General features: G+C 40.0%; 1 protein-coding gene across 2 annotated transcripts in view; it reads right to left on the reverse strand.

Annotated features, from left to right (window-relative positions):
- Nucleotides 1-27,296, reverse strand: part of ddah1 (dimethylarginine dimethylaminohydrolase 1) — a 68,959-nt gene that overhangs the window by 13,134 nt on the left and 28,529 nt on the right. For both annotated transcript variants that reach the window (XM_062424158.1, XM_062424157.1), the window contains 2 exons: nt 4,954-5,053; nt 3,481-3,554 (listed from right to left, as the gene is read on the reverse strand). In XM_062424158.1, coding sequence (XP_062280142.1) covers nt 3,481-3,554; nt 4,954-5,053 — 174 coding nt within the window. The remainder of the gene's footprint in view (nt 1-3,480; nt 3,555-4,953; nt 5,054-27,296) is intronic.

Consider the following 27,296-nt stretch of genomic DNA (forward strand, 5'->3'; position numbering starts at 1 on the left):
TCTACAATCTAGTCATACATTTAAAATTAGATATACAAAATGAAAAATCATAGCATAATAATACAATTTTCAATATCCAAGATATATTGTGTCACAATTTGTATTATGACTACTAAAAATGCAATTTCAGATTTCTACAATTATAACTAGAAAATGCATTTCCTGCAGAAAATACATGTGAATGCTGATAGCTGAAATATATAGGAAAGCAGTGCTGAAAATGCTACGGAACTGTTCAGCATGTTCAGCAACACTGATGAATTTGGTTAAGAGATATAGCAGTTAAAAAGGTAGTATGGTGGTGTTTCATTAATGGACACAAGGTGGGGTTAGTGATGCCAAGCTTTAATGTGCAGTGCACATTCTCATGGAAAACTTGTGTACCAAGTTTCATTTTATTAAAGACAACAAAATTAGAAATATCACATTATAATATTTCACTAGCAGGCCCCCACAGGACAATTTAACATTGTCAAATGTTAGTGTGACTAGAAACCATGTGGTTGCTGATATCCAAAAATGTATTGTGAATATCTGTTGACAGGTAGATAAGATGTTGTTAAATAACATATCTGAAATGGGAGTTTTTCCTAGTAAGAATTCTACTGCAGATATCCAGAATATCAAAGATGTAATTGTGGATATCTGAAATTGAGATCCCATTACACAAAAGGCATTGCAAAGGAATGGCAAAAGTGAGACCATTTCTCCTAGGAAGAATGACGTGGATATCTGAAAATGCTCATATTGACTAAGAGGAATTGAATTAAGGATAAATGCAAAATATATCCAGTCTAGTTATTAAATGTTAAAACGGCTTGCCATCATTGCCACCTTTATTGCCAGTCACACTTCTTACACTACAGAATTTGGACTTGATATCTTTAGGGTGTCTGTGATGCATTGGTGAGCTCTTGGATCATGTATTTGAACAGTTCACACATAACGATTGAGCGCTCATTTGCACATGCTGAGTGAATACTGATTTGCCTCTGATCTGGGGCTTTTGTCTGTTCGATCTCCATAAACAGTCAGCATGTGGAAAAACAGGGCTACAATTGTGAAGCGTAAAGTCCGCATTACAGCCTCCGCTAGCTTGCCCTCTTACCATAGTTCATCCTGGTGTCATCTCATCCTAAGTAAATGATGCATATGTACCCAACTATCCATATGATCTAAAAGAAAACATGATACATCAGACCAGGCCACCTTCTTCCATTGCTCCATGGTTCAGTTCTGACATTCACATGCCCATTGTAGGTGCTTTTGCCAGTAGACAGTGGTCAGCACAGGCACTGTGACAGGTCTGCAGCTATGCAGCCCCATATGCAGTAAGTAGTAATGCATTGTGTGTTCTGACACCTGTCTATCATAGCCAGCATTCACTTTTTCAGCAAGTTGTGCTATAGTAGCTCTTCTGAGGAAATGGTCCAGATTCCCACGTGTATCAATGGAGCCTTGGGCGGCCTTGGACCACTTTTAGTAGGTACTGACCTCTGTGTACTGGGGAAACAGGACCTGCCATTATGGACATGCTTTGCCCCAATCATCTATCCATCACAATTTGGTTCCTATCAAAGTCGCTTAGATCCTTACGCTTGCCTATTTTTCCTGCTTCCAACAAATCAACTTCAACAACTGACTGTTTACTTACATATCCAATCCCTTGGCAGGTGCCATTTTAATGAGATAATCAATGCTATTCACTTCACCTGTCAGTAGCTTTAATGGTTTGTTGATACCTCTCTGCTATAGAAGGGAAGAAGTGGTTTGGCCTCTACATTACTTCTTCCTGAATAAACTGATTCAATCAAAAGCACCATTTCCCCTGACCTCTGCAAGGACCATAAAGAAACATCTGTACGTAGTTGTTGAGTGCTAAACAAACCTGGCAACAAAATTATCCGTAATTTGATAATGAGAGGAAAAAACAACAGTGATAGGACTATTGATCTGATAAAAAACGGAAAGAACAATAATGGACGCTCAAGCTATTTTTCCTATTGTCATTTGCCAGAGATGCATCATTAAGGCCCGTCTTATCAAAGATAACAGAAAATACAAAAGGAATCCATCATGAGGAATTTCAATCATATGCAGATGGGAAGATGGGAACATAGCAATTAGGCTATTCAGGTTACTGAAACGTGTTGAACTCTTTATGCCATGACCCACCTATGAACTTGTGAGTCAGCTGGCTTTTCTGTTTTGTCATGGTCTCTCAGAGCAAATCCAAAAGCGATACAGATAAGTCTGCAGTATAAAAATTCTTCTCATTACAATAACAGTAAACAAGATAGATAGGATCAGTCTGTGTTATTGACCCATACTGTGACCGTGTTTGTAGGCTGCATGCCTAAATCTTCTGTTTTCCTGAATTTGTTGTTTCAGCAATGTTTGAGATATTTCGCAGAATATTTCCTTTGGATGTGTGCGTCTTATGGAAGTGGAAGGCTAAATTGTGGCTATCAAGATCAATTCACGGCACAGAACATTTTGTCAGAAAGTAGACCGAAAGGAAAATATGGTGAAACCATGTTTTCCTTTCATAAACATAAACATTCACATTAACAAAGGCTTAAAAGAGATGTAATTAAAGCTTATACTTGTTAATACTTTTGGACTTCTCTACCCTGACTGTGGCTCTCAGGCCAAAGCCCAACAGTCCCTATTGAAGATCTTTAGAACATGTGTCACAAACATGACATTTAATGAGGTATGGGACATATATAGTAAACAATTTTAATAAGGTGCAGCATCCACTGTTTGTCTTTATGTTGACATGTTAGTTGCTGTATATTATTGAAAGCTCATCAATTGCTCCTCTTCTCAGATCCTGCCTCAGTTACTGTCTGTTGAGGCACCAGTTTGAGCTTAAAATTGGCTAATGCCTTCACCTAAATAGTGTACTTGTTGGGGAATATTTTCTGCTGGACTCAACTCTGTTAAGATTTCAGAATTTGACTTGAGCCTTGAGCCTTAGTTAGACACAATAACAAACAGACAGGTAAGAAAATCCATTTTATTTCTCTGTATGGTCCTTTTCTTAATGTTGTCAGACACTTCTGATTACAATCTGAGCCTGTCAGTGGCAAAACAGAACTTTTAATGGACATACATTGATGGAGCACAATTGCCCCAAAGGCTTACATTGCAGTTTTTTACAGCTGCTGGCTGAAGTGCTATTGCTCATTACTGGACCAATTTAAAATAACGGTTGTCCTCATTAGTTGCGAAGACACATAAAGATGAGAAAATAGGTTCCAGGTTGAAAAATACAGAGGTTTCCCTTTAAAGCTGCTCATATCAATATATTTAAATTAAAAATGGTGCTTTATATTTTGTTAAGATGTGTAATGGGTTGCTTATACTTTTACCATATTTTCGATGGCCTGATGAGTCTTTTCCAGCAATATGAACTTGCTTTAGTATGTATTCTGAGATAGTCATTTTTTCTATCCCTGCACCACTTCAACCCACCTTAAAGACATCTGCTAAGATCTCTGCTCCTCTTTGATTGGTCCTTTTGGAAAGGCCCACGAAGAACTCTCGACCTGGAGAAGAATCAGATGCCATTGAAGCTCAGTAAGAAAATATCTACAGTGTGAACACACACACCACATCTACAGAGTTGTATAAAGGTTGAAACGGTTCATTTTAAAAACCTTGAACCCCACAAATACAGAGAGCCTGAGGTGCTACAGAAGCTGAACACTGCCGTCACTGCAGCCAACTGTGGTCAGTATGGGGGGGTATAAACAGACAGAGCCCTGAACGCTTGGCGAGGCTATTGCAGCACACTGAGCCCGGGGATGGGCTCCTTATGTAGCTGCTGAGCCTTTACAAAATGAGCCGTTAGCCGGGGCCCTGCCAACAGGAAATGTTTCTAGCCCTGCCATGTGAAACCGATTTCAGCTGAAAGGAACGAGAGCACAGAGCCAATGTCTAGAAACCCAATTAAGTGTACTATGCTTTTTCCTAGTGGCCTGCACAGTGTAGAAGACACTGACCCACATTTTAACTCACCGCACGACTGTAACAGAATGTACAGAAAATCTAATAAAGACCACCATGTTCTTGATTCTTTGCCTTCATCAATTTCATTACCTGATGCCAGAGGAGTAAGAGTCCTGTGGTGACAGCCTAGATTCCTGTGAATTTCATTTATCTGTGCTGTACGGTAAACAACATTTTTTGCAAACAATTATTTTATGGGGAAATTCAGCTTAGTGCGCTGAGGCACCAGGTCACTAAGGTCGAACTGTGGAATGTCTTGTGGAGGATCCCAAAACACAGACACGTACTTACAGACATGCAATAGTCTGCTCGCTTAGTAAACTGTCTATGGGCTGTAATTGCAGAGGTTCTGCTACAGTACCTCGCTGCTGTCTAAGGTTTTCTGTTTACAATTACATACACTTATTTGTACTTCATCAACAAGGACACGCATAGTCCTTGTTCATCTTAATGTGATTGTTCAGTTGTCAGACTACTCCCTCATCCTGTACTTTGTTTTGAAGCAAGAGAGACACATTTTTAGGGTATTATGTAAGCAATAACACAGGACTAACGGGCTAATGTTAAAAAAATTAAAAAATCATCAAATAATACAAAGCAAAATCATCTGAATTTGGTTTGTTCCATTCAATATGTAATACTGAGAGGGTTTTTTTTTCTTTTTTTTCCTTTAATATACTTTCGTGGTGGACCATGGTCCTCTTGTTGTCATGTGCCCACCCCTGTTTACCAGTTTTGATCTGTTGCAATTGCATTTATTAAATGGCATTATAGCTTATAGCCTCAGAGGTCTTCACAGCTCTGCACTATTTGAATATTTGACCTTGTAGGCTTCCTTTCTGAGAATGGCCTCAGGCTTCTGTTGATTGGTTTAATGGAGTGACAGTAATAGGTCATCAACGGAATACAGCGATTGATGGGGACACTGTAGCTCACCTGTAAAAAGGACATCTCCTCCATCCAGAGTGGCGTTTTCATCTTCCATTTCCACAATTTTCATATTCAACTCCTTCAGAGCCTGTTTCATTGCCTCCGTCTGGAACAAGACAAACAGAAATACACTTAAAACATCTGTGGATATTAAACAAAAGACTTAATTATGATGGCGTTCAGTAAGCTACACCATACAGAAGTGCTCAAAGCAATCAGCATTTGCTATCTTCAGGACTAGTTCTAATCAGACATCTGTAAACACAATGATGAAAAACAATCTGATAGATCTTCATTGGAAGCACAGTATTTAGGCAATGCTTAGGTCTCTGAGATTGAGTGCAATGAAACAAAACCTTTTCTCTCCAACAGGTTGGGATGACATCATTTCAATGAGCCATGAAATGATGTCATTTTGGAGGAAGTACGTTAAAATTTTTACGAGGCAGTGGCTCCAGATAATAAGTACACTGAAGGACCAACACAAACTTTACAAATGCCTCTTCCTGTCCTAATGTTCCGGGTCATCTGTCTTTCATATATTTATAGGAGGGAAGTAAAAGGCTGCCACCCGGAACTCATTAGCATATATTATGAATTCCATCTCCTGGGTGGAAAATTTGAAAAATCCACATTTCACCTGCATGTCCTCTTTGCTGGACTTGAAACCTGAGGAAAGAGCAGGTCTTTTTTTGGCTAAACCATGGCTGGTCTGCTCTCCTGTCTGACCGCCCAGTGTGATTTTACTATCCTGTTTTTGGGGTTCCTATGGGAGTAGTTTCCAAGGCCAGTCATGTTAGCGAGAGCATCAGTGTTTCCACAAGCCCTATCTCACTATGACCTCAGCCGGCTCACTGTGCTTCTTGGCGAACACAATGCTTCTGCTTCTACTCATTTGTGGAGAGCCGCACCATGAGGTCATCCAGGTAGACTGCCATGCACTTCCCAGATAACACAATAGAGGCCTGCTTATGCACAGATATATAACAGTGAATATTCAAGAACTTAACGCTTCTATTTATCAATCTTTATGGCTGTTTGTTTGTATGACTGTTTCTTTCAATGGCCTTTTGAACCAATGGCTCACAACTGTGTGGCAACTTTCCAATCAATGTATTTACTTTCCAGAAGTGAGACAGTGGAATCCCACAAGATAATCAAACTTTCCTCATCCATGTTTCTTTTTCTGCTCATCTTACTGCTTCAGTTAACCAGGAAGAACACAGCGTCCTTCCAAGTAACTGAGTACACAAATTCATTAGTGGTTTCTTAAATGCAGCACCAGCATGAAGCATATTAAGTATAGGTAACAGTTAATCCCTCTCATTTTTGTGTTCATGCAAAGCAGAGGCAGGCCAAGGCAGCGCCAAGGGACTCTCTGCACTTCATTTAGTTAGGTCTTTAGATGTGTTGGGAGGCAAATAATAAGGTTGAGTCAGGTTCTGTGTAAGTAAACAATCCAGATGATTGAGAGAGAATTTATGCTTTTATGTCTGTCCGTGTGTTGTCTTTGTGTGTCATTGCTTTGGTGTCTAGCAAAGTTATTAATCTGCCAACACTGATTCATCATATGTGAGGAAACTTCAGACACTTATTGTAGAAACCTGTCGCAAGTCTGTGCACATCAACAAGGCCAGTCTGCACAACAAAGCTGAAGAGCAGTGACTTTACAGTTTAGCCCCAAAGGCTGAGAACTGATTCTGTTTGACTGTTGTGAGTTGATATTTATTTACACACTGGGCTACACACATTAGCCACTGTTTTACACTGTGCTGTGTCTCCACCATCATTATCAGCGACTGCTTATTCCTTTTCTCCTCCTGGCTGTGGCACACTGGAGCCTTCACTATCACAGTGGTTGTCTGCCCAGGAATCTGCCGGACTGCATTAAGGAGCCTTTTACCTCAGCTCTCTGGCATTTCCTCTGACATCACTGGAGGTGATGTGACCCAAAGGGTGTTTAACCCCCCCCCACACACACACACACACACCAACCACTATGTGAATTGTAGTGGCCCTTATACATAAACAGCAGTATGGTATCTGCTGTCTGCTGTGTGTGTATGTGTGTGTGTGTGTGCTGTGGTATAGAACATCTATTAGGCTGTCTTTCCACATGAACCCAAAAACTGGATGAGACGTTTAGTAGAAGTGGAAAAAGAGATGTGAACAAAAAAAGCAAAGGTACTTGAATAAAAAAAGAGCAAACTAGAGAAACATATTGTGGATAAGTACCATGTCGCCACTTTTTAGTATAATTCCCATCACTAAAATAGTTAGTGCACACCGAGAAGAAGATTAAGTGTAGTGAAGTAATTTTTGAATGGTCAGGCATGAACTAACTACATTGACTACACTGTGATAAATTACAAGCTTACAGTCATTTATCACTGACTGTAATTAAACAGAAAACGTTTAAGCCAAAATCCTGTAAGAACAAGTAGCATAAATTACACAACTAAAAATAAGTAAAAATAACATTCAATCAGCATACAGTCCACAAAGCAGACAGTATCTTCGAGCCAAGTGATAGTATCATCCAATCTACTCCCCCACCAGTTTCTGATGACTTTAACCTGCACTTTACTTCAGCACCATGAATTGTTTGTTTGACTCTGCCCTGGTGGTCATTTAAGTCAGGTCAATTGTGGCTGAGAGTAACACACCCAACTGTGTCCTTGCACTGTATTAGTAGTGTGAACCCATATGTGGCTTCAAGATTTGGAGGAGTTGGTGTGAATTAGCTCCAGTTAGCAGCATAGCAGACTACCTTAGCTTATGCTGCTGACATCAAATGTCAGACTGGTAAGCATGGGCTGATTTTGGCATATATCATTCAGGAATACTGTCACCTGTGGCACCAAACAGAAATTGCAAAAATACTTTACATAATACTTTTACATATTAGAAATCTGTCCATTTTTCCTTTAAAACACCCTGAATTCTAAAGCATGATTTCAACAAAGTCCTAAACCACCTAAAATAAATTCAGATTTAGTATCACCATTCAAGTCCTGCACAGGCATCAATCAAGCAATCAATCAATCAATCAATCAATCAATCTTTATTTATATAGCACCAAATCACAACATAAGTCATCAGAGCAGGTCTAGACCGTACTCTTGCCAAACAGGCAACAAACATGCATCTCATCCCAAATTATGGTGAGGTTGCGATCCAGAGATTGTGTAGGAGTCATAGGAGGAAATCTTGTTCATGATAAAAGTATTCATTTGAAAACAAAAGGGTTGTTTAAACAATTCTCAGTTGGCACCAAAAAGGCCTCACATGAGCCAAGAAAACCTTTCTGACACCATCACACCTCCACCTGTCTGCATTCTTCATGTTGTTTATTGCACTTTTGGACGCTGAAATCTGCATGTTGTAGCAGAAACCGAGATTCATTGGACCGAATAACCCATGTATTTGGCAGGATCACACATTACGTCAAACAGTAACTGAACCTCTAAACCTGTCTGTTTGCTACATTTGCTGTTGTGGAATAACAGCCTTGTTATTCATAGTCAGAATAATGTAGAACAAGTAGCGTAAACAGGCAGCTGTGCCACTACAAAAAAGCAGCCAGTGAAAGTACAGTAATTTACAATTACTTCTTCTTTAGTCATTTTCACAGTTCTGCTGTAGGTTATGGTAGAGCATTATTGTAAGGGTTATTGTGACTGACAAAGCTCTGCTAAATGTTGCATAGTGGAAAAAACAATTAGCATGCCACTCACTGCAACAGCTCCCCCTGATATACTGCTAATCAGAGTAGATCAAGCTTGGAGTTAATGCTCCACCAGCTTCCTCCAGTGATTTGAATATATTTACAGGAAAATAAATTCACCTGGGTACAGTCACCAATTTCAGGTCCATCGATCATTAAGTCAGACAGTGCACATTATCTTTGTCACAAAATGTTTCATACAGTACAGGTCAATATATTGTCAAGTTGACAGTCATTTTCAGCAGTAACAATTGGTTATTATCAACAATAAATAGGAAGCCATAACAGATACTCTCAAGTGTCAGATACAGATTACCATGTGTTCAGTGGCTGTGTCTCTCCTCTCTAGCCCTTTTTTCTTTTCCTCTCCTTCTACAACTACTACTCATGCTCTTTCTTTTTCTGTCTCTCACATTCCCAAACCCTTGAGGCAGGGTCAAGAATGCTCCTGCAGTGGCTTCTCATGCAGAGTGGCCTATTATCTCCCACTGTGAGGGACATCCAATACCCCATCCTGCCTAGATGCCAACTCACTTTGCCAGCATCTCCTTCTACTCTCCCTGTGCTCCTCTCTTCTCCTTTTCCCCTGAGTGCTTGGCCAGGCGACATGCTGTTAGCCAGCACCCTGTTTTGAATGAAAAAGGCCTTTTAAAATTCATTAGGGGCTGAAGGCTCTGAGGGCCAGCCGGTCTGCCTGCCACATTCCTGCCGTTCCAGCACAGGACAGGGGAGATGGAGCAGAGAGAACAGCCTTTTATTTGGGGCTTTTTATGGACCCCTTCTCCCTTCTATCGCCCCTGGTACCCGTGGATATCGCATTCTGCTAAAAAGGACCATCAGTCTGATAGAGCATGGTGCATTTGGAAAGGGAAAAGAGTACACAACAATAGCATTCCTGAGGGTCATCCTAGCCTACCTACACCAGGCAACAGAGTCCCACGCTCCGACATAATGGGGATACAGCATTCCTCTGAGCCTCACAACAAAGGAGGGTAACCTCTTTAAATAAAGTTAACAAATATCAATTGTGAAGCTAGTTTTGAATTTATAAAGTATGTAAAATCAATGGTAATGCAAATGAAACTAAATTACTGCATAATGGAAAACGGCACTTGATTAATGTTGGCATAACAGAATCACAAATTATTATTATGAGCTTGTAAGGTTTTGCAAGTTCAATTATTCTGCTTAAAATTAGGAAAATAAAGTAGAATTTTAACAACTACTCTCCACCCTTACTTTAAGATAATACATCGTAATCCTGAGTTAATTGATTTTTTTGCCATCTGTGCATGTTGTGATGGTTTATCAGAACCTTTTTGCTAAAAAAAGATGGAATACTGTGGCTACTGTTGCAGTTGATGAAAGTAAACCAAAATCGTATATTTGTGGGTGTAAAACCAAAACAATGAGATGATGAAAGATGCTAAAAAGGCTCCACTGAGCTCAGAAGAGCAACAGTGTTGGGTAATAATTCTCTTTGGGTCAAAAGTAGCAATCCACTGACTCAAAAAGCTGTGAGCCAAAACAAAGAAAAAGAGGAAAAATGACTTGTTTGTGTGGACATATGGGCACAAGTTTGAACAGTAGGCCTTGTGCGTCATAGCCAAAGCTTTGGCTGGACATCCGGGACACAGATGATGATCGTAACAGATAGCACAGGCCAAATGCAGGGAAACAAGTTCAAAGAAAAGAATGAGAATAATGACTGCATTTCAGGGCAATCAACCAAGTGGACCTCATTAGCAATGCAAGCACAAGGTGGATAAGGCTATCTGAACTGACCTTTTTAGGTATAAAATCTCTAACTAAAAAATGATTCCACTTTTCTTGTTGAGTGGAACGAGTGCGATGAAATGGCTCAGTTATAGACTTGTCAAAAGTCTGTCACTGCAGCAGCTTCCCTGAGTGCTTCTTAGTAAGTGTTTGATGGTCTAAATAAATGACAGCCATGACAAAAAATACGAATAGAATACAGAACCTGTAAAGCTATACCCCACTTCACACACACACACACACACACACACACACACACACACACACACACACACACACACACACACACACACACACACACACACACACACACACACACACACACAAACAAACGTCTCTACATATGCACACAAATATGAATCTTACAATGTGAAGTGCTGAATGAATATCTTTACTTAATGATTTTTTCCATTTCCCTTTGCAGGAATAGTAATCACAAATTAACTTGGGTAAAAACACAAAAAAAAACACATGCATGAGTCATATAGGTACAAGCATACATGGAAAAAAAGGCCCAGTCCGATGCTGTCATGGTGGTCAAATGGTACATTCCTAAAGGCAACTAACTGCGAGAGTTAACACTGTCACAGCCTGTAACGTAAGTATGAAATGACAACAACTCATTTAGTCGCAGCCAAAAGAAAACAAGCCCTCCATGGCCTGTCCTTGCGTTATCCAAACAAATCCTTGGTGTATGTTGGAACATACCTGTGGTTAACCAAGCCATGACATTCCCCCTTCTCTTGAAATCCCTCCATCAGCTTTAGGATTACATAAATGTTGAGAAGTAGGTCAATGTGAAGGCGTGCACAGTTAACAGTAGCAGTTCTGGAGACCCTTGCACCACATCAACCACAAGGATCTGGCAGTCTGCCGCGGTAAAAGAGCTGTTTCAGCCAAACCCACTGCACTGTCAGACTCCTTTCACTTGGGGCTCCCAGGATATCAGGGCTCCGAGGAGGAATATGCTACACTATAGTCCCGCTTGGAAACATTTACAGCCTTCTGAGCAGTGGGAGATAGCAGCAAGGTCACAATTGCACAAATCATTTGGAAAGATAGTGAGGAACAAAGTTAAGAGTGCAGGGCATTGTGCCTCTGATTGTAAAATGGGGTGTATTCATCTTGGTAAAGGCATATGCTCTGTGTGAGATAATTGCATGTCAGAGAGCTGAGAAAGACTGCAGCACTCTTTATGTACAGTAATTATACATAAAAATGATGATGACTGGCTTTGTGGAGACTAAACAGAAATAAAGACTTCTCTGTGATTCATTTTCTATTAATGCTCTAGGGGCTATTCATATTATACTCCTTTTATTATGTTTAGATAGAATGCCCAAAATTGAAGAGGAATAGTAGAATAACTGTTTCATCATTTATCTTTCACTGAAGATGGGTTTCAGTTTGAGTCCTATGCTGATGATATAATAGTCTGTCTAAAAAGAAGTGGTAGTTTCTCATTTTTGTGGAAAGGTTTAGCTTAGCCAGAGGTTATTTTATAAAACATATTATCTACCAAGCACGTAATATCTATCAGGCCGATTTGGTCGGTACCCAGGGGTCTACGACCTCCAGGGTATCTCCAAACCTCCACTAACTGTGGCCCAGCTTTTCTTTTTTTTAATTCAAATTAAATAAATTAATTGAATGTGTGTTAAAATGCTGACCAATGAATGTGGAGCTACTTTAGTTGCAAATAAGAAAAATATTATGATTGGTTTGCAGGCTGAGTCTGTATGATGATGATGATGATGATGATGCCAATGAGTCAGGTCAGGTGGTGACCATGGGAATTTAGCAAGAAGGCTGACAGGGTGTGAAAGATCTTTCAAACATCATGGATAACAAACAATCATTGGAGCAGTGGAGCAGCAAAGAGAAAAACTAAAAACAAAGTTATAGGATATCACTTCCGAAAACAGTTTCTTCAAAAGTCTCCTTGCTAGCAGAGATCCTGAAAAGGACAATGCTAACACTGATTAGGTGAAGGATGGTAACGCAGCCACTGCTAATTCAGCATTAGCATGTAACTGAGGCAGAGAACCAGCCCTGTGACAGCCGAGCCACTTGCCCCACCCTCCTCTCCAAAGGCCGACGCTGATGCTGATGGCAGAGAGCCGGTGACGGTTAGGTTACCAATTCAGCAACCCCACAATTTATCTATTACATTTGACCTATTCCAACCATACTTTTAACTAACTATTTCAACCACCCAGGCCAGGCGCCGGGGATGAAGAGACTAAGTGGGCTGTTAAAAATTACGAGGTGCAATTTTTTCATTAGATAAAATTAACTGATTTAACTGCATGGCTAAATAACAACATAAATGCTTGTGTCCATTTAGGGTTTTGTCTGTTTTTCTTTATAACAATTTATGTTTCTTTTTTAATAGTTGTCCTTAAACTCTGTGTTACATTGCTTGTTTATAAAGTGTATAATACAATTTTACAAACTAATAAACGCATCTTTAAACATTTTATCAAGATCAACATTACGATTATTGTATTATTGCATCGTCGGGGGCTTAGATGTTCATAAAATCTTACACACCCTCAAAGATTTATAGTGTGCTTGGGGTAACTACTTACTCAGATAACACTCCTAAAATCATCCATTACCAGAAAATAAGACCGTACACACTAGATGATACAAATGATTACAAAAACTGAATAAGTTTGCCAAATACAGTATGAAGAAATATTAAGAAACTTCATCATTAAGGAAGGAAAGGAGGAGTGACTGCTTGTACTGTAACACCTTCCTGATCACAGTGCACGCTCACATAGAAAGACACCCTAGCAGACCCGAGTACAGCAAAAATAAACAGAAATATGAGTCTGTTTGACAAGTCCAACGTCTGTCCCAGAGCAAATAAAGTGCTAGCTCCAATCAGCAGGGCTGTAAAGAATGTGTCTGCTGCCTACCTCTCACTGTGATGGCTCCACAAATACAGAAGAGCTGCAGGCTAGGAACTGTTGGAAAGCAGGGATGGAGGCTGCTGGGTACGAATTGACATGAGCCTCCACCGTGGGGAAAAACAGAGGGGGCTTCAGTAAATACATTCTCTCCACTTGGCAGACTCCTCCATGTTTATTGGGCTTGACCCCCATGGACTGGACCTCTATACCCAAACAAGGGGGGAAAGCCAATAAACTCACCTACCTCATGGAGAAATACGGTTTAACCTTGCCTGACTAAATTGGTCTGATAAAAAAAAAGAAGTCTTATCTTACAGTACTGCATTAAGAAAAAATGTAGCTGCCACAGAATATTATATGTTTTAGAGCATATTAGCTGGTTTTCAATAACCCCAAGCTTGACGATCACAATTATCCATTCATATATTGTTAAAAATAAGAAAAAGAAGGTCTGGCAAGCACTACTGCAATGCAGACTGGTTGGACGTCACAAATAGTTGTTTGTACTTAAGACAAACAGCTTGCATGCCCTCCAGGTTGCTCCACTCTATACCACTGACAAACAGCGCTAATGGAATGCTTTTATGACCAAGACTTCCTGTGCTGGGTGACATTATGGGGGAAAAAGTGAAATATTCCAAAGATTTGAGGCCTCACATCACCACTGTGAGTGCAAGCTTGGTTAAAGGTTGTTTCAGTCTCCTTAAACAGGTTAAGCAGGGCTATAAAGCTTGTCAGCTCTTCTCTGATAAACACAGATTCACACTTAAGATGTACACCTGATATTATTATCTCAGGCAATAAAAAGCTAATAGCCAAATCAGTGAAAAGTCATATCTCATCATTATAACCAGCGCAGGGCAATAAGGGATGTCCATGTTGAAAATGTACAGGGCCGTATGGCCTTTTTTCTTTCTTTTTCTTAAGGGAAACTCGAGCAAGAAACCATACTTGCTGTCAGCTTTGGCCTACCTGGGCTGACAGACATGGGACCACCCACATCTTCGGTAAAGGGTGATGAGGCTAGGAGTTCAAGGTAAGAACATTGTGTGTGTCAATCACTCAGTAATGTGCTACAGCGTAACTACAAAGTCTGCATTTGAGCAGAGGGTAATACTTCATTGTAGTCAAATAAATGAATGGACATCTGGGAGGGTAACCCCAATACAATGAATGCAAATTTACATTTCTGGTGCCCAAAACACAGATTAATTGGACTTTAACATTCAAAAATATCACGACCACACTGTCAGTTTTTATTGGAAGTACTTTCTAACAAAGAATCATATGCTGACAATACGTTCTTGTAGATTATGCTGAGCAATGATTTCAAGTGTCATTTTGCAATGCTGTGAGCACCACAAACAAAATTCAGATTGATCTAATTTTATTGCGAAGGATGCAGAAAGGGATATCTCAAACTATCAGTATGGCTAATTAGTACTAGGGTTAAGTGTAGTCCATTTTTGTGCTTTTGAATTTCAAGGAGTATTTTCACATAAGTTCAGCTTAAGCTTTGGACCTTTGGCCTTGTTTAACATAGACATTTGTCATCATAACAGTTTAAAATTATATCAAAGAAAATCACAAATATCATAATATGTCTCCTTAAAGGAGCTAAAACTTGCAAACACACTTTTATGATCTTTAAACAAGCTGGGGGAAAATGTAGGATTCCTGGAACATCTAGAAACTGTTATTGAACAACTAAATTAGACTTCACTGAACGACATACGGAAACAGGATGAACTATAAACATCTGCCAGGGAGGTTTTGTGGAAGTACATATGGTCGAGGACTAACAAAGAGAACTAAATGTTGGATGGAAAGTGGAATGCCTGACAACTGTCACAAGAAGTCGTTTCCCATAACCTGTCAGGCTTTCCGAACGCTGTGGTTAACCGATGCTTATTACCCTTACAGAATCAAACCTTGGCATCTGTCTCACGTGTACCAAAGATGATTCAATTGAGATGATTTGAGTAGGAATCCCCATTGAGTTTGTTTTAGTTCCACTGGTTGAGGCCCCTGGAAAGCCAAAGTAAAAATACCCAGAGCTCCCACATATTTAATCTATTTCAACATTTGTGAGGCCCAAGGTGTGCCAAGGAACGGAATGTCCAACCAAACACAGTCTGCAAGGTTTTTCTGAATTTATGTGGCCCAGAGCCTGACCTACCATGGCCTTTCCGTGGGGGGGGGGGGGACTTGTTTGGTGCTTTGAGTGCGGTGCAAAAGACAGAGCATAAAGCTACAAGTAGGATCGAGAAAAGAGGCGGAGAGTTTGATCCACAGACAGGGGTGAGTCACTTTAAGATGAAGTTCTGGTTAAAGGCTTCCCCAACACCCCCCAGGCCCCACCCTCCTCTCCCTTCCCTCCCACGCAGGGAGTCCTCTTAGTGTATGGTGCCGGCTGACAAAGAGGAACCCCCGTCTAAGAGGTCAGGAAAGCCACAGGGAGAAGGGGGGCTAATGGGAGTCAGAGAATTTTGACCTCACTGGATATGAGGACTATGACTAGGAAGGGCTGTTCCCGTGATACTGCTACTTTTTGTGCAGACTGTTGACATTCCGAATATCTGCGAAAAAGCAAACCAGATTCTGGCTGTGAGCTTATATATTTTTATTTGACCATCTTTTGAAGACACGCATACTGTCCAGATTGCAGAAAATCTCTTGATGCCTCCTCATATCTGCATTCTTTTCATTGTTGAGGTGTTCCAGCGGTTGTTCCTCTTTGGTTTGTCCAGAATACTAAAAAGATCCTGGAAACAAAGTGCGTTCCGCAGTAAGAAAACACCATCATACCACACGGTTACACCCACGCTTTCCAAAGAATGCAATGGATGTGTTCCCAAAGGGGATAAAAGTAGAGAGTTTGCCAGGCAAAATACAGACTAACTGCCCATTATGATGGATTTCCCAAAACAGCTATGTGTAGTTAGATGTATGGGAGGGGCTGGTATGGAAAAATGAGGAAAAGGAGTATGTGTTTTAATCTTGAAAGGGAAAAAAAAACAAGATGGGCCAAAAGGTTTCCCATAAATGTTAATGAAGGGCTTTCCCAGAAAGATTTTTTTTCTCCTTTCAGCATGAAACAAGAGGTCAGGTGCTAATGTTAACCAGCAGGGCTGGATCCAGAGATCTGCCTTTAAAGTATAATAGAAGAAAACCATGTGGAATTAACCATACTGCAGAGATTTAGCAGTGAGGTAGTTAACTTTGCATGCTGATGTGTTCAGAGAATTGAGCAGACCATGTACAGATAGAACCATGCAAATCTGAGAAAATCCAAGATGATTGCATTGTTTTTTTACATTAGAAAAAGCAGTTTGGACATACGTATACATCTTTAATGTCTCAGGTATGTTTTCAGATAGAATGAAGATAGAATTAACTGTAGCAATAAAGTAGACATCGATAGGTTGATATGTTTGGATTTTAGCTTAGGTATTTTGTCTTCTGGTACAGAATGACGGCTAGTATTTTCATTCTTTCAAGTCTCTGTTGGATAGCTGAAACAATTTGGCTTCTAATCTTCACAGTGGTCTGTGTAAAGCTAGCTTCATCAACTTTACCTGTAGGTTATAACTGTTAACTGTTAACAGTCAATTCTGATTTACTTTTTACAGTATCAATAGCATCTTTACAAATGATTTTGTAAGCAATTAAGCACAATTCTAAGTGCAGGTTCAAGGTAGAAGCAGCAGCTCTGGTGTAAAGGGAAAGGTTTTAAGATGATTACCATTATGTTTTCTGGGGGTGCTGCAAACCAAATTCAACAAATGATTTGTGTTGTGAGGAACCATTTACATAACAGTGTTCAGTGTACCTATACTCACACACATGTTGAGTGAACAATAGTGCCAATTTTTTGGTCCTGAAAATTCATGATGGTAATATCTGATGTGTACATCGCTAGTCTAGTCTAAATTTATGTTTGTCCATTTTCTTATCAAAGAATGAGCAACAACCAAAAAACCCAAAACAAACTCAATTTAGGTTAGGTATGAGTGTATGAACTGGATTATGGGACAAACTAGTGCACCATCGACTCCTGTGTTTGCAAATTCTACGTTTGAAAACTTTGATAATTACACACTTGGTAGCCTACATGAAACTGAAATATGGAGAGGAGTTCCGGAAACCTGAAGAAATCAGTGCAAAGCCAATCTTGGAACCCATCGACTATTGGCCTGATTTAGCTCAGCCAATATTTCGGGGCTTCTGATGTAGCTAGTGTATATCTGGATGACAGATATCTGGGCCAATACTTCCTCTTTTGTGTGCTGGTATTTGTTAACCATCTAATATATGCATATATAAAGAGATATATGCATATAAATGCAGATCAATTTGTCGTCTTTAGATGATAGCATATAGGTTCTAAGATTGCATTTCAGCCAATGTGTTCCACCTCTTTTGCTCTCCACACGGACTCTTTACCTTCATGCAACCAACGCCCACTCAAAAATCAACTGGTTAACACCACTCTGACTACAAACGGACTCCGAATGGAAACCCCAAACGTTTGCAGTAGCAAAAAATTTGATCCCTTACCTACAGACTCTGTATTCATATACAAATATCTGTTCATAGAGATTAGTGTGATGAGATGCATTATAAAAGAAAAATAAGGTTTTGGTCGTGGTGGTCTGGTCTGTGCTGTGACAAAAACATCATTTCATTATGTTCTGCATGAGTATTTCATCACTACTAGGATGTTATGATGCTGAGGTTTTATTTTCTTTGATAATCTGACCGTTTGCAGTTTTTATTTTGTGGCTGTGAGATGCCAGGAAATACAGTACAATCAGTGCAAAGTCAGACATGAAAAATTATGTAACAGACATGTAGGATGCAGTGTATAACAATGATCATTTTAGTGGGAGACTTACAGTTGCTTACCTGTATGTATTTACTGTCAATTCCATTTTACTATAGTTGACAAACTGAATATCATTATCTACTTCATTATACTTTTATCCCAAGATGGGCTATTGGCTGCATGTCAGTCTACATTGGTCCAGCTTATTAAAACGTATTACTGTCATCATAGTAGGTTGCAGCTGCTTTTAAACTAAAAGGAACACAAAGTCTTCAGTACATTTTCAGAGAGCCAAAGTTTTATTTGTGCTACATAATTACATGCTATTCAGTTCACACTACATTATAACCTGAGGTCTGACTATGCACTAATAAAGAGGGTAAGAACATACAGCCAGCCATGCCATGTATTAGACATGCCTGCTAGCCTGTTAGTAAGTCTGCTAACTAGCAAACCAGTAGGCCTGTCATGTCTAGTTGGCCACCACAATTATCTAGTCCCTGGCAGCCTTCCTCTGCTTTCCTCTCATAGTTAACAGGCTGTCAGCAGTCAGGCCCATCCAGCTATGTCTTTGAAGCACCACATGTGACCCACGTGTGTCTAAAAGGGCCACAGCCACTCCCTCCTCTACCTTGCACTGCTGAGGCCTGGGCTCACAAGGCCACAGGAGCTTGCCTCTTACCCCCTGGCCTCCATGCAAAAACATCAGCCCCGCTGCAGTGAAACGAGACAGACTGTAATGGAAACGGCACACTTTCCAGACACTTGAGGGAATAGCAAGCATCTCCGCCTGAGCCCCATAAGAACCCCCCCCCCCCCCCTCAAAAAAACCCCAAAACATACAGACTACCAACGCATGTCCCCCACCCTCTATGCTCATCTGGACAACGGGACATCTCGTCTTTCTGGAAATAACTGGGCAGCTTTTAAAATGATTGAAATAGATCATAGATTATTAACCTTCGAGTTGAAGGATTTCTCATAGATTAAAAAAACAATGAAAAAATATTTCAACGGAGCTCATCAGATCCCTTCATCACTTCAAAAGGAAGCAGAAGATTAGAGTGAGCTTTAATTTCACCAGCGTGTACTTGCTTATTTTTAGTGATGCAAGGTTCCACTGTATTACACTTCAGCTTGGTAGCAGACGTTCCCAAGACTCATACTGACTCATATCAAGTGTTTTGTGTTGGCTACTGATCATTCTTTACCGATTTGTAACCTGGGAATAGACCTCATAAAGAATCAAAGAATCACAGGATAATTTAAATTAACTGGGGAAAAAATGAATTATGATAATCTTTCCATTGAATGTCTCCTGTTGAATTTGCAGCATCATACGTGTACCTGGTGAGTCCAGGAAGCGATGCATTTGCTTTGATTGTGAATAACAAGGTTGTCATTTTTTAAACTGAAAACGTATGTTTTATATTTGTATGTCTGTACTTTAGGTCTGTCCATGTTCATTTCTACGGTTTATGTGTGGGTAAAGGTGGGTAGCATTGCCTTGCCTTATTGCATATGACTATACAACAAAGTGAGTGGGACAGTTGGTGTATGTTGGCAGAAACTGGAGTTAAGCTTTGACTCTGATCAAATGCTCAGCTTACAGTGGCATTATTGTATAGTATTAAAAAGAATTAGCCTACATGCCCTATTTCACCTCAGAGAACATACAACTGAATGAGAGGCATGTGGCTTGGTTACAAACTAGTTCACTGGGGTGCAGTTTCAGACAGCCTTTGATCTCTAAGTAATCCAAAGTAATCTACAAACGATTCTAGGGTTAAGTTACGGCATTCCCTACACTATGAATCAGGATCTGGAGTGCAGTTTTGAATGTAGATTTTGCTGAAAGGATATTGTAATAATCTTAATAATCTCAAACCTGCAGTGTGGAACTTTTACATATGAATGGACAGCTGTAACATTCAAGCCGATTCAACCAAATATTATTTTATATTATATTTTTTAATTATGTCACAGTATATTGGAGTTTTTAATCTGGTGTTGGGTTTGATGTTCACATGCTGGCCAGCTGAATGCATACTGCCCATGCTCTGTGGGCATTAGAAACTGCTGCTGGCCAAATGGCTAAGCACTGGTTAGCTCTCTGCTAACTTAAATGGCGATACAATAATTTAATTGTGTGACTCTTCTTGACTTTCCAAATGTTATCAGATTGAATAGATCAAAGAGAAAAGTGAAAATTTTGTGCGGGTTATGTGATGCTTAAAAACTACTTATACATGGTTTTACAGCCGCAACAGTGGAGACAGAGTAGGCTAAGGCAGAGCTTATGACATGGGCAGGTGTCAATGGTGTTTTTGTAAGTTCTCTCACTACCAGAGGGAGGAGACAAAAGTCCTGCACTACAGCTTTAAGGGTCACTGTTGATTTCCATGTCTGATTTAAAACAATGAAACTGAACCAGTGTTGAAGTAAAGTCCTGGCATCTTCTATAGGAACATCGCGAATTAGAGAAGAAGCTATAAGGTGAAGAAACATGTTACGCCCTCCTCTCTCCTTCATTTCAACGTTATAGAAGTGGATCAGATTTCAACCTCCCTCCTCTCAATCAGCCCCCTTCCATCTGATAACATATAGTGTTGTTCAGAAGTCCTTAAACCTCCCCATTCTTGACATTCTCAGGATTCTGTATGGTGTGACCTCATTGGGTGAGGGAAGCTGATAGGAAAATAGCCCCCGGCCGAGCCTTTGCTTCAACATGGAAACTTAAGCTAACAAAGAATGCATGATTATGTGCAAACTTGACTGTGGCTGCACTTGTGAGTGAAAACATGTTTTCCTAAGTGAGCACGTTTTCACTCCAAGGTGCAGGAGATTCTGTAGGTGCAAATGCTGAATTTAAGTGAGGCTGTATATAATGCAGGACTGTCCCATCTGAGTGAAATGTTTTAAATGCTACATGCACACACAAACACACACATCCTGCACCTATGAGACCTTCAAGGCCCTGTGCTTGTGTTAACCTGATAATCTCACAAATGTACACAAAGTCTAACCGCAGTGAGGCATATTAATATTCATAGACAAAATAAACTGAATTTATTAAAAGTGCACTCCAAATATTACCTCACTTCACCTCACTTATCGCAATGCGTTATGTTGCCTGACTGTACATGGTAACTGAGTGGTAGTACATCTTTATGGGTAGCACAACATATGGTATAATCATCTACCCTCACCTTGCTCTCTGTCAGTGCACTAAGTTAATGTAAAACACTTTTCTGCACCACTGCCACCCAGATAACCACAACTTCTGCAACTTAGGAAGTAAAATATACCTATTTTTGACAAGTTGATGTTATATCACCAATATACAAAATGATAAGCTTGATTGAATCCAGTTGAAAAGGTCTTGTTTAATCATTTAATATTTTAACTATTAAATATAAAATCTCCACTGGTGTTCAAATCAACTGGTTGAAATGCTAAAATAATTTAGAAACTTAAAGCTGAACAAAGGTATTCTTGACCACTAGGGGGCGGTGAGGCAAGAAAACAAACTGACATAATCACAGGCTGGACATTATGTCTCTTATGAGGGTGTTATGGTGTTATATTTATTAACCCTTTCATATTAAACTGAATCACTTGATTTCACTTAAAGGTCTAAAGAGGAGATGGATTTAAGGCAGGATGAGGAATGACAGGTGGAAGAAGATAAAAGGGAAAAGGAGATAGAGGAAGATGAGGAGGCGGAGGTTGAACAGTAATGCTTGTTGCAGTTCTGACGGTAAAAAGCAATTATATGGCTCTCTGCTTTATGGAATGTTCTTGGAATACAGAGCAAGGCGATCCATTAGGTTTACTAATCAAGCTGAGTGTGTGTCCCTGTGTGTGTTTGTGTTTGTGTAGGCGTGTGTGTGTGTGTGTGTGTGTGTGTGTGTGTGTGTGTGTGTGATTCGCATGCCTCTCACTGGAGCACATAATTACTAGCTGGTGATAAAAAGAGGAGAAGGGGGCATTGTGGGATAGCTGTGGCGTGAGTCGCCATTTCTATCAGGGTTTATTGAGTGACGGTAGGTGGATGTGATTAACTACATAGCTGGGAGCTCAGGTATGCACTGACACACATACAGGCACATGCACACATGCACTAACTTAGAGCAGACAACAAAAGTAAAAATACATCAACATCAAAGCATTTATTTCCTTATCAAATAAATGCCCAAAATCTGCAGATGCTAATACAAATGGCACATGTGCGCATAAAATGTCACATCGCATAAAATGTGCAGCATACACACAGACAAACCACAAATTTGGAACGATTGGCATGTCAAGCCAAAAAAAATGGAAAGCTGTTTATACTAATAACCAGGCACTGAAAACATCCATTTAGTCAGGCTCTGCTGAATCATTTACCAAAACTGAGGTGGAAAAAAATATATAAGCACTGAGTCTGGCTTTTACGTAATGCCAGCAGCCAGTCAGTCAGAACCACAGGATGCATACAGGGAAGCAGAGAAAACAAACACTGAAGGATGTCCTTTCTGCATACTTGATGCTTTTCCCAGCCGCAAATACCAAAGTTCGCCTGGGACGCTGCAAAACAGATTTCATTCTAAACCGACCTGCGATTTTACCTTATAAGGGTTTGAATACTTTAGGCCTTAGGTTGTGTGTATATGTGTATACGTGTCTGTGCGTAGGCGTTCTAGAGGAGCTAGGTTAAGTTTTAGGGAGAATACTTCGCACAGCTGGTGAGCCTTTGTTATCATCTAGAGATGGTGTCTCTGGCAGCATCAGCAGTGGTTTAGGAAAGCTTAAAGCAGATGAAGAGAAAATTCCATGGTTACCACTTGATCTAACATCGTTCCATTCCACCGGTCCATGCCAGCAACACACACACACACAGATACACACACAACGTGTACACAAACACAGAGACCCTCCTGGTGGTAGGTCTGAACTGGAACATTGTTGGAATTCTAGTTGCCTCCGTTCCAAAGCCTCCCTTCCTCTGCAGTTCTTGAGGATTCTGCACGATTAAGGCTAATATGTGCAGCAGTGTGCTCCACCGCCGCTGGAGGAAAACTGTTTAGCACTCCACAATCACAGGCAATGCAGCACTCTGATCATTGTTAGTTTCCTCCCTACAATTTTTTGGGGTTTTTTTTTGCAGGTGGTTTCTACCATATGTCCTGCTGATCAGCAGCCAAGCCACTTTTTTGAAAGTAATTACCAAGAGCATTAGTTTCTGAGATATAACACCTGCAGTTGGCATTTGCTACTAATGGAGGTCCATGTTTGTGGGTCTTGAAACTACTCAAAGTACTGACTAAAAGTCCCTCCTTTCTAAAAATTTGAAATGTATTTATTATATTCTAGCTCAAGCTGTGAATGTCTCTGCACCCACTTCCAGGTGATTAAAATTGAAATGGTATTAAAAGGCCTCTATGAATCATTAAGCTTCCTTTTACCTAAGTAGAATATGAGAGGATGGTTAAGATAGAATTAAGCTTGGTTTTAATTTGAAGGACCACCATTTGAATGACAAAAACCTGTCCACAGTTGTATCATGAGGCAACATGTCTCAGATAAAATGTTTTAAACCTAGTTATAAACTCAAAAAATGAAGCAACATTAACAACAAAACCTTTAACAAGAAGCAATTTACAATTAACTCATGAAAAACTATAAATCATTAGTCTTCCAACAAGCGTTGAAAACTTGATTCACAGTTGCCAAATTGACCTGTTACTTTGTATTGACTTGAAGTCACATACTGTATATGTCTGGTGATATTTGAACATTTTTGAAAGGAAAACAGTCAAACCTGGTCATAATTACTGCCACAAGGCATCACAAATGTAATCACTGCTAAGCTATTCCATCACATCCACATCAGTAACATGAACTCAGAGACGAACGCTTATGAAGCTGTCTGTTTAGTTGCTACACATATCTATATTTAGACTTTTTCAAAAACAGTATTGCATCTTTCGTAAAGGCAGGAGCTGCCAGGAAACTCAAGTTGACCAACGTGAACCTATACAGCATGTCAGATCTAATCATGGCAGCTGCACTTCTGAAACCAAATGCTGATAAAGACGCCCAGGTCCTTGAATATACGTGACACATGAACAAGCTACTATGAACAAGCTTGTTATGGCAAGCATGCCCAACGTTCTGCCTTACTGGGGCAAGGCCACAAAGTTCAACCAGGAGGTCAAGAGGACACATGTAGCAGTTCACACACACAGCACACGCTCAAACAGTCTTGCATGCAAATAATCAGACAAGCGTGCAAGTGCATGCACTCAGGCACAGTCAGACCTTTAACGGTCTAACCGACAGCTGTTGTGTGCTGACTTCATGCCAATGATAAGAGTAATACCTTTGTGAGTGCTAAACAAAGGCTGTTCATTTAGGGTCTCAGCTATGTTTAGCCACCTGCTCTAGGCATGCAGTCATTGGTCAAAACAGCATCTCCATGCATGGTGTAAAACTCTTGACACTCTTTCTGTGCCTTCACACTAGGAATGACATCAAGAAACAAACTGACCCATGGTCATTCAGTTCAAATTACTGGAGTGACAAAGACAGGAGTGCCAAAAAATGGAGCAGGTGGCACAGAAATCTTTGGTGAAACAGAACAGAAACCACAAGGTGTGGCAACAGCCAGCTGAAGGGCAAATGCATCTATCTTGTTTGTGTATAAAACTTCCAAATTTAGTTGTCTCTGTTCCGCCTGACTATCTGTAACCACTTCCCCTGTTGTTAACAACAACAATGTGTAGAGGCAGATTTACCCAGGGATCCATGGTAAGCTTCTCTAAAAATTACCTTCATAGTTTAAACATTGCAAAAGACATAACATATGAAAAAAAACAAAAAAACAAACATCTATAAGTAGGAGAGATTGACTTAAACATCTCATGATCAGGCGTTTACACCAACAGAAAAGTGACCACTAGGGTTTTTTTCCAAATAAGGCCAAAGGAACAAAAGGCAACATTTGGGAGACAAGCGTAAACATTGTCAAAGGAGCGGCAAGATTCTCATTTACAGCTGAAAAATTGAAAAAAAACTGTCTTCAGCAAGACTTTTTCTCAAAGTCTGATGTCCCGACACTTGTGTGTCCAAAACCTCATACAAGCGTTGGGCTCTGAACCAAACACCTTTCCTTGACATCGCCCCAGGCCTGTAGCGGCTGGCAATATCATCTATTTGAATGGCAAAATTCTCCCAACGCATAAAAGTTTAACACTCTTAGAAGTGGGAATGACTCTAAGGTGGAGCCTTGGTAATGTGCACCTCTCAAGAGCAGAGTAGTGAAAGAGTAATCTGATTGAAAGACAGCACAACACAGAACCAAAGCTTATGGAAAATGCAACAAGCATTTAGTCTCAAGGTCTCTGGACAGTGAGTGTATGAAAAATCTGTCACACAGGATTAATTTCACATACGTTTGCCCGGTCCTCTCTATCTTTAATTTATCTTTCCTTTCCAGTTAAATTCACTCAGTTCTGATGGCTGAAACTGGGATAAACGAGGCTGTGCTTGACGAGTTCAGACCGTAGCTTATTTCTGTGACTAATCGTGACCCCGCTGGTTCATTTCCATTTATTCCATCAGTGTCTCCATAGACACCGTAGCCCCCACCGGATGGTTTGAGGAATCTGCTAAACACTTGCATAATACAGGAGATTACAAAATGAAAAAGTGAAACCGAATCCCATGATGTAAACTAGCAATTTAACCATTTGACGGCAATGGCTTAAATCTAAAACAAATTAAACTTCAAAATAGGACCGCAAATGAAGGAGAAACAAATTTAGTGGAAACGTTACGGGTATGACTAAGACTATATGGGTGACTGAGAGGGTGTTCTCCATTCATTAAGGACCCCAGATGAACTTCTGCTCTAAGTTAATGGGCCGAGCATGACCAGCTCTATCCTTTTGCTATAAGCATTGGAAATCAGGACCAAATGCTCTCATGAGTTACCATAGAGGAAAAAGATCTGACAGAAACAATCTATTCGTACATCATTGAAAAACCTTTCCAAATCCCTTAAACTTTGTTATGATTTCTGGCCCAATCTATTTAGGAGTTTTCCCCAAGATGCCGGTGGCTCTCATGTTGTTATCGCTCGATGATGTCATGGACTCAATCTGAGAGGATTACGCAGATGGTGGGAGAGATGAACTGTGGGTTGGCCAAAGGAAAATGTGGATTCCTTTGACAAATTATGGGAAGAATGACAAGGAATTTGGCTTCATATTAATCTCTCCTTTTTTACAGAGACGTTTTGGATCGACACCAAATTGTTCCATTGTAAATGCTCAGCCTTGTGGTTGTATTTCCTCTAACAAAAGTAAATTCTTCCTCAAGACCGCAGGAAATAAACAAAAAATGTCTGAGACAATGGAAGGGGGTGCATGCAAAATGTCCTTGTGTGTCAGAACAATCAATTCAAGGCGCTTGTTTTCTTGTGTTCCATTAGTCATTGTCCTTGAAGGGGAATTACAATTGAGGTGGAAGAACGTAGCAGTTTCATTATTGTGATTCTGCTTCCATTTACACATCGACTTCAATAAACAAAAATATGAAAGGACAAAGCATTTCCCAACAAGAAAAATACCGCAGATGACTAAGTAAATGATCAAATATGGCCTTGTATTACAAATATCAAGGATGGCATCTTTTACTCAGCTGGAAAACACATTTTTAACATTCCTGATGATTTATTTCAGTACATAAGATACGTCATAAAATAACTGTGAAATAAGTCATTCTTCTCTCTTCCTCTGTTGCCCTTTTAATCACATGTTGGGCTCCATAAATGGCCAAACATCCTGTCCTTCCTCCCTTTTAGGGTTAATCCTTACTGCTTGACTTCTAACCTAATCAGGAGCCCCTTAGAGTCTAAACGGATGTACAAGTATTCAAATCAAAATTCTTGCCCAGTCATGAGGACAACACACTGATAATATGGACACCTTTGTGGATGCAGCTGTTTTGACTCAGGTTACTCATTATTTTATTCACAAGGTACATTAATACCTATGTAAACGCATAAGATTAAGTTAAAGACAAACATCACACATGAGGACACCAAAAT

Source organism: Scomber scombrus, chromosome 8 (genome assembly GCF_963691925.1).
Source record: "Scomber scombrus chromosome 8, fScoSco1.1, whole genome shotgun sequence".
Classification (NCBI taxonomy): Eukaryota; Metazoa; Chordata; class Actinopteri; order Scombriformes; family Scombridae; genus Scomber; species Scomber scombrus.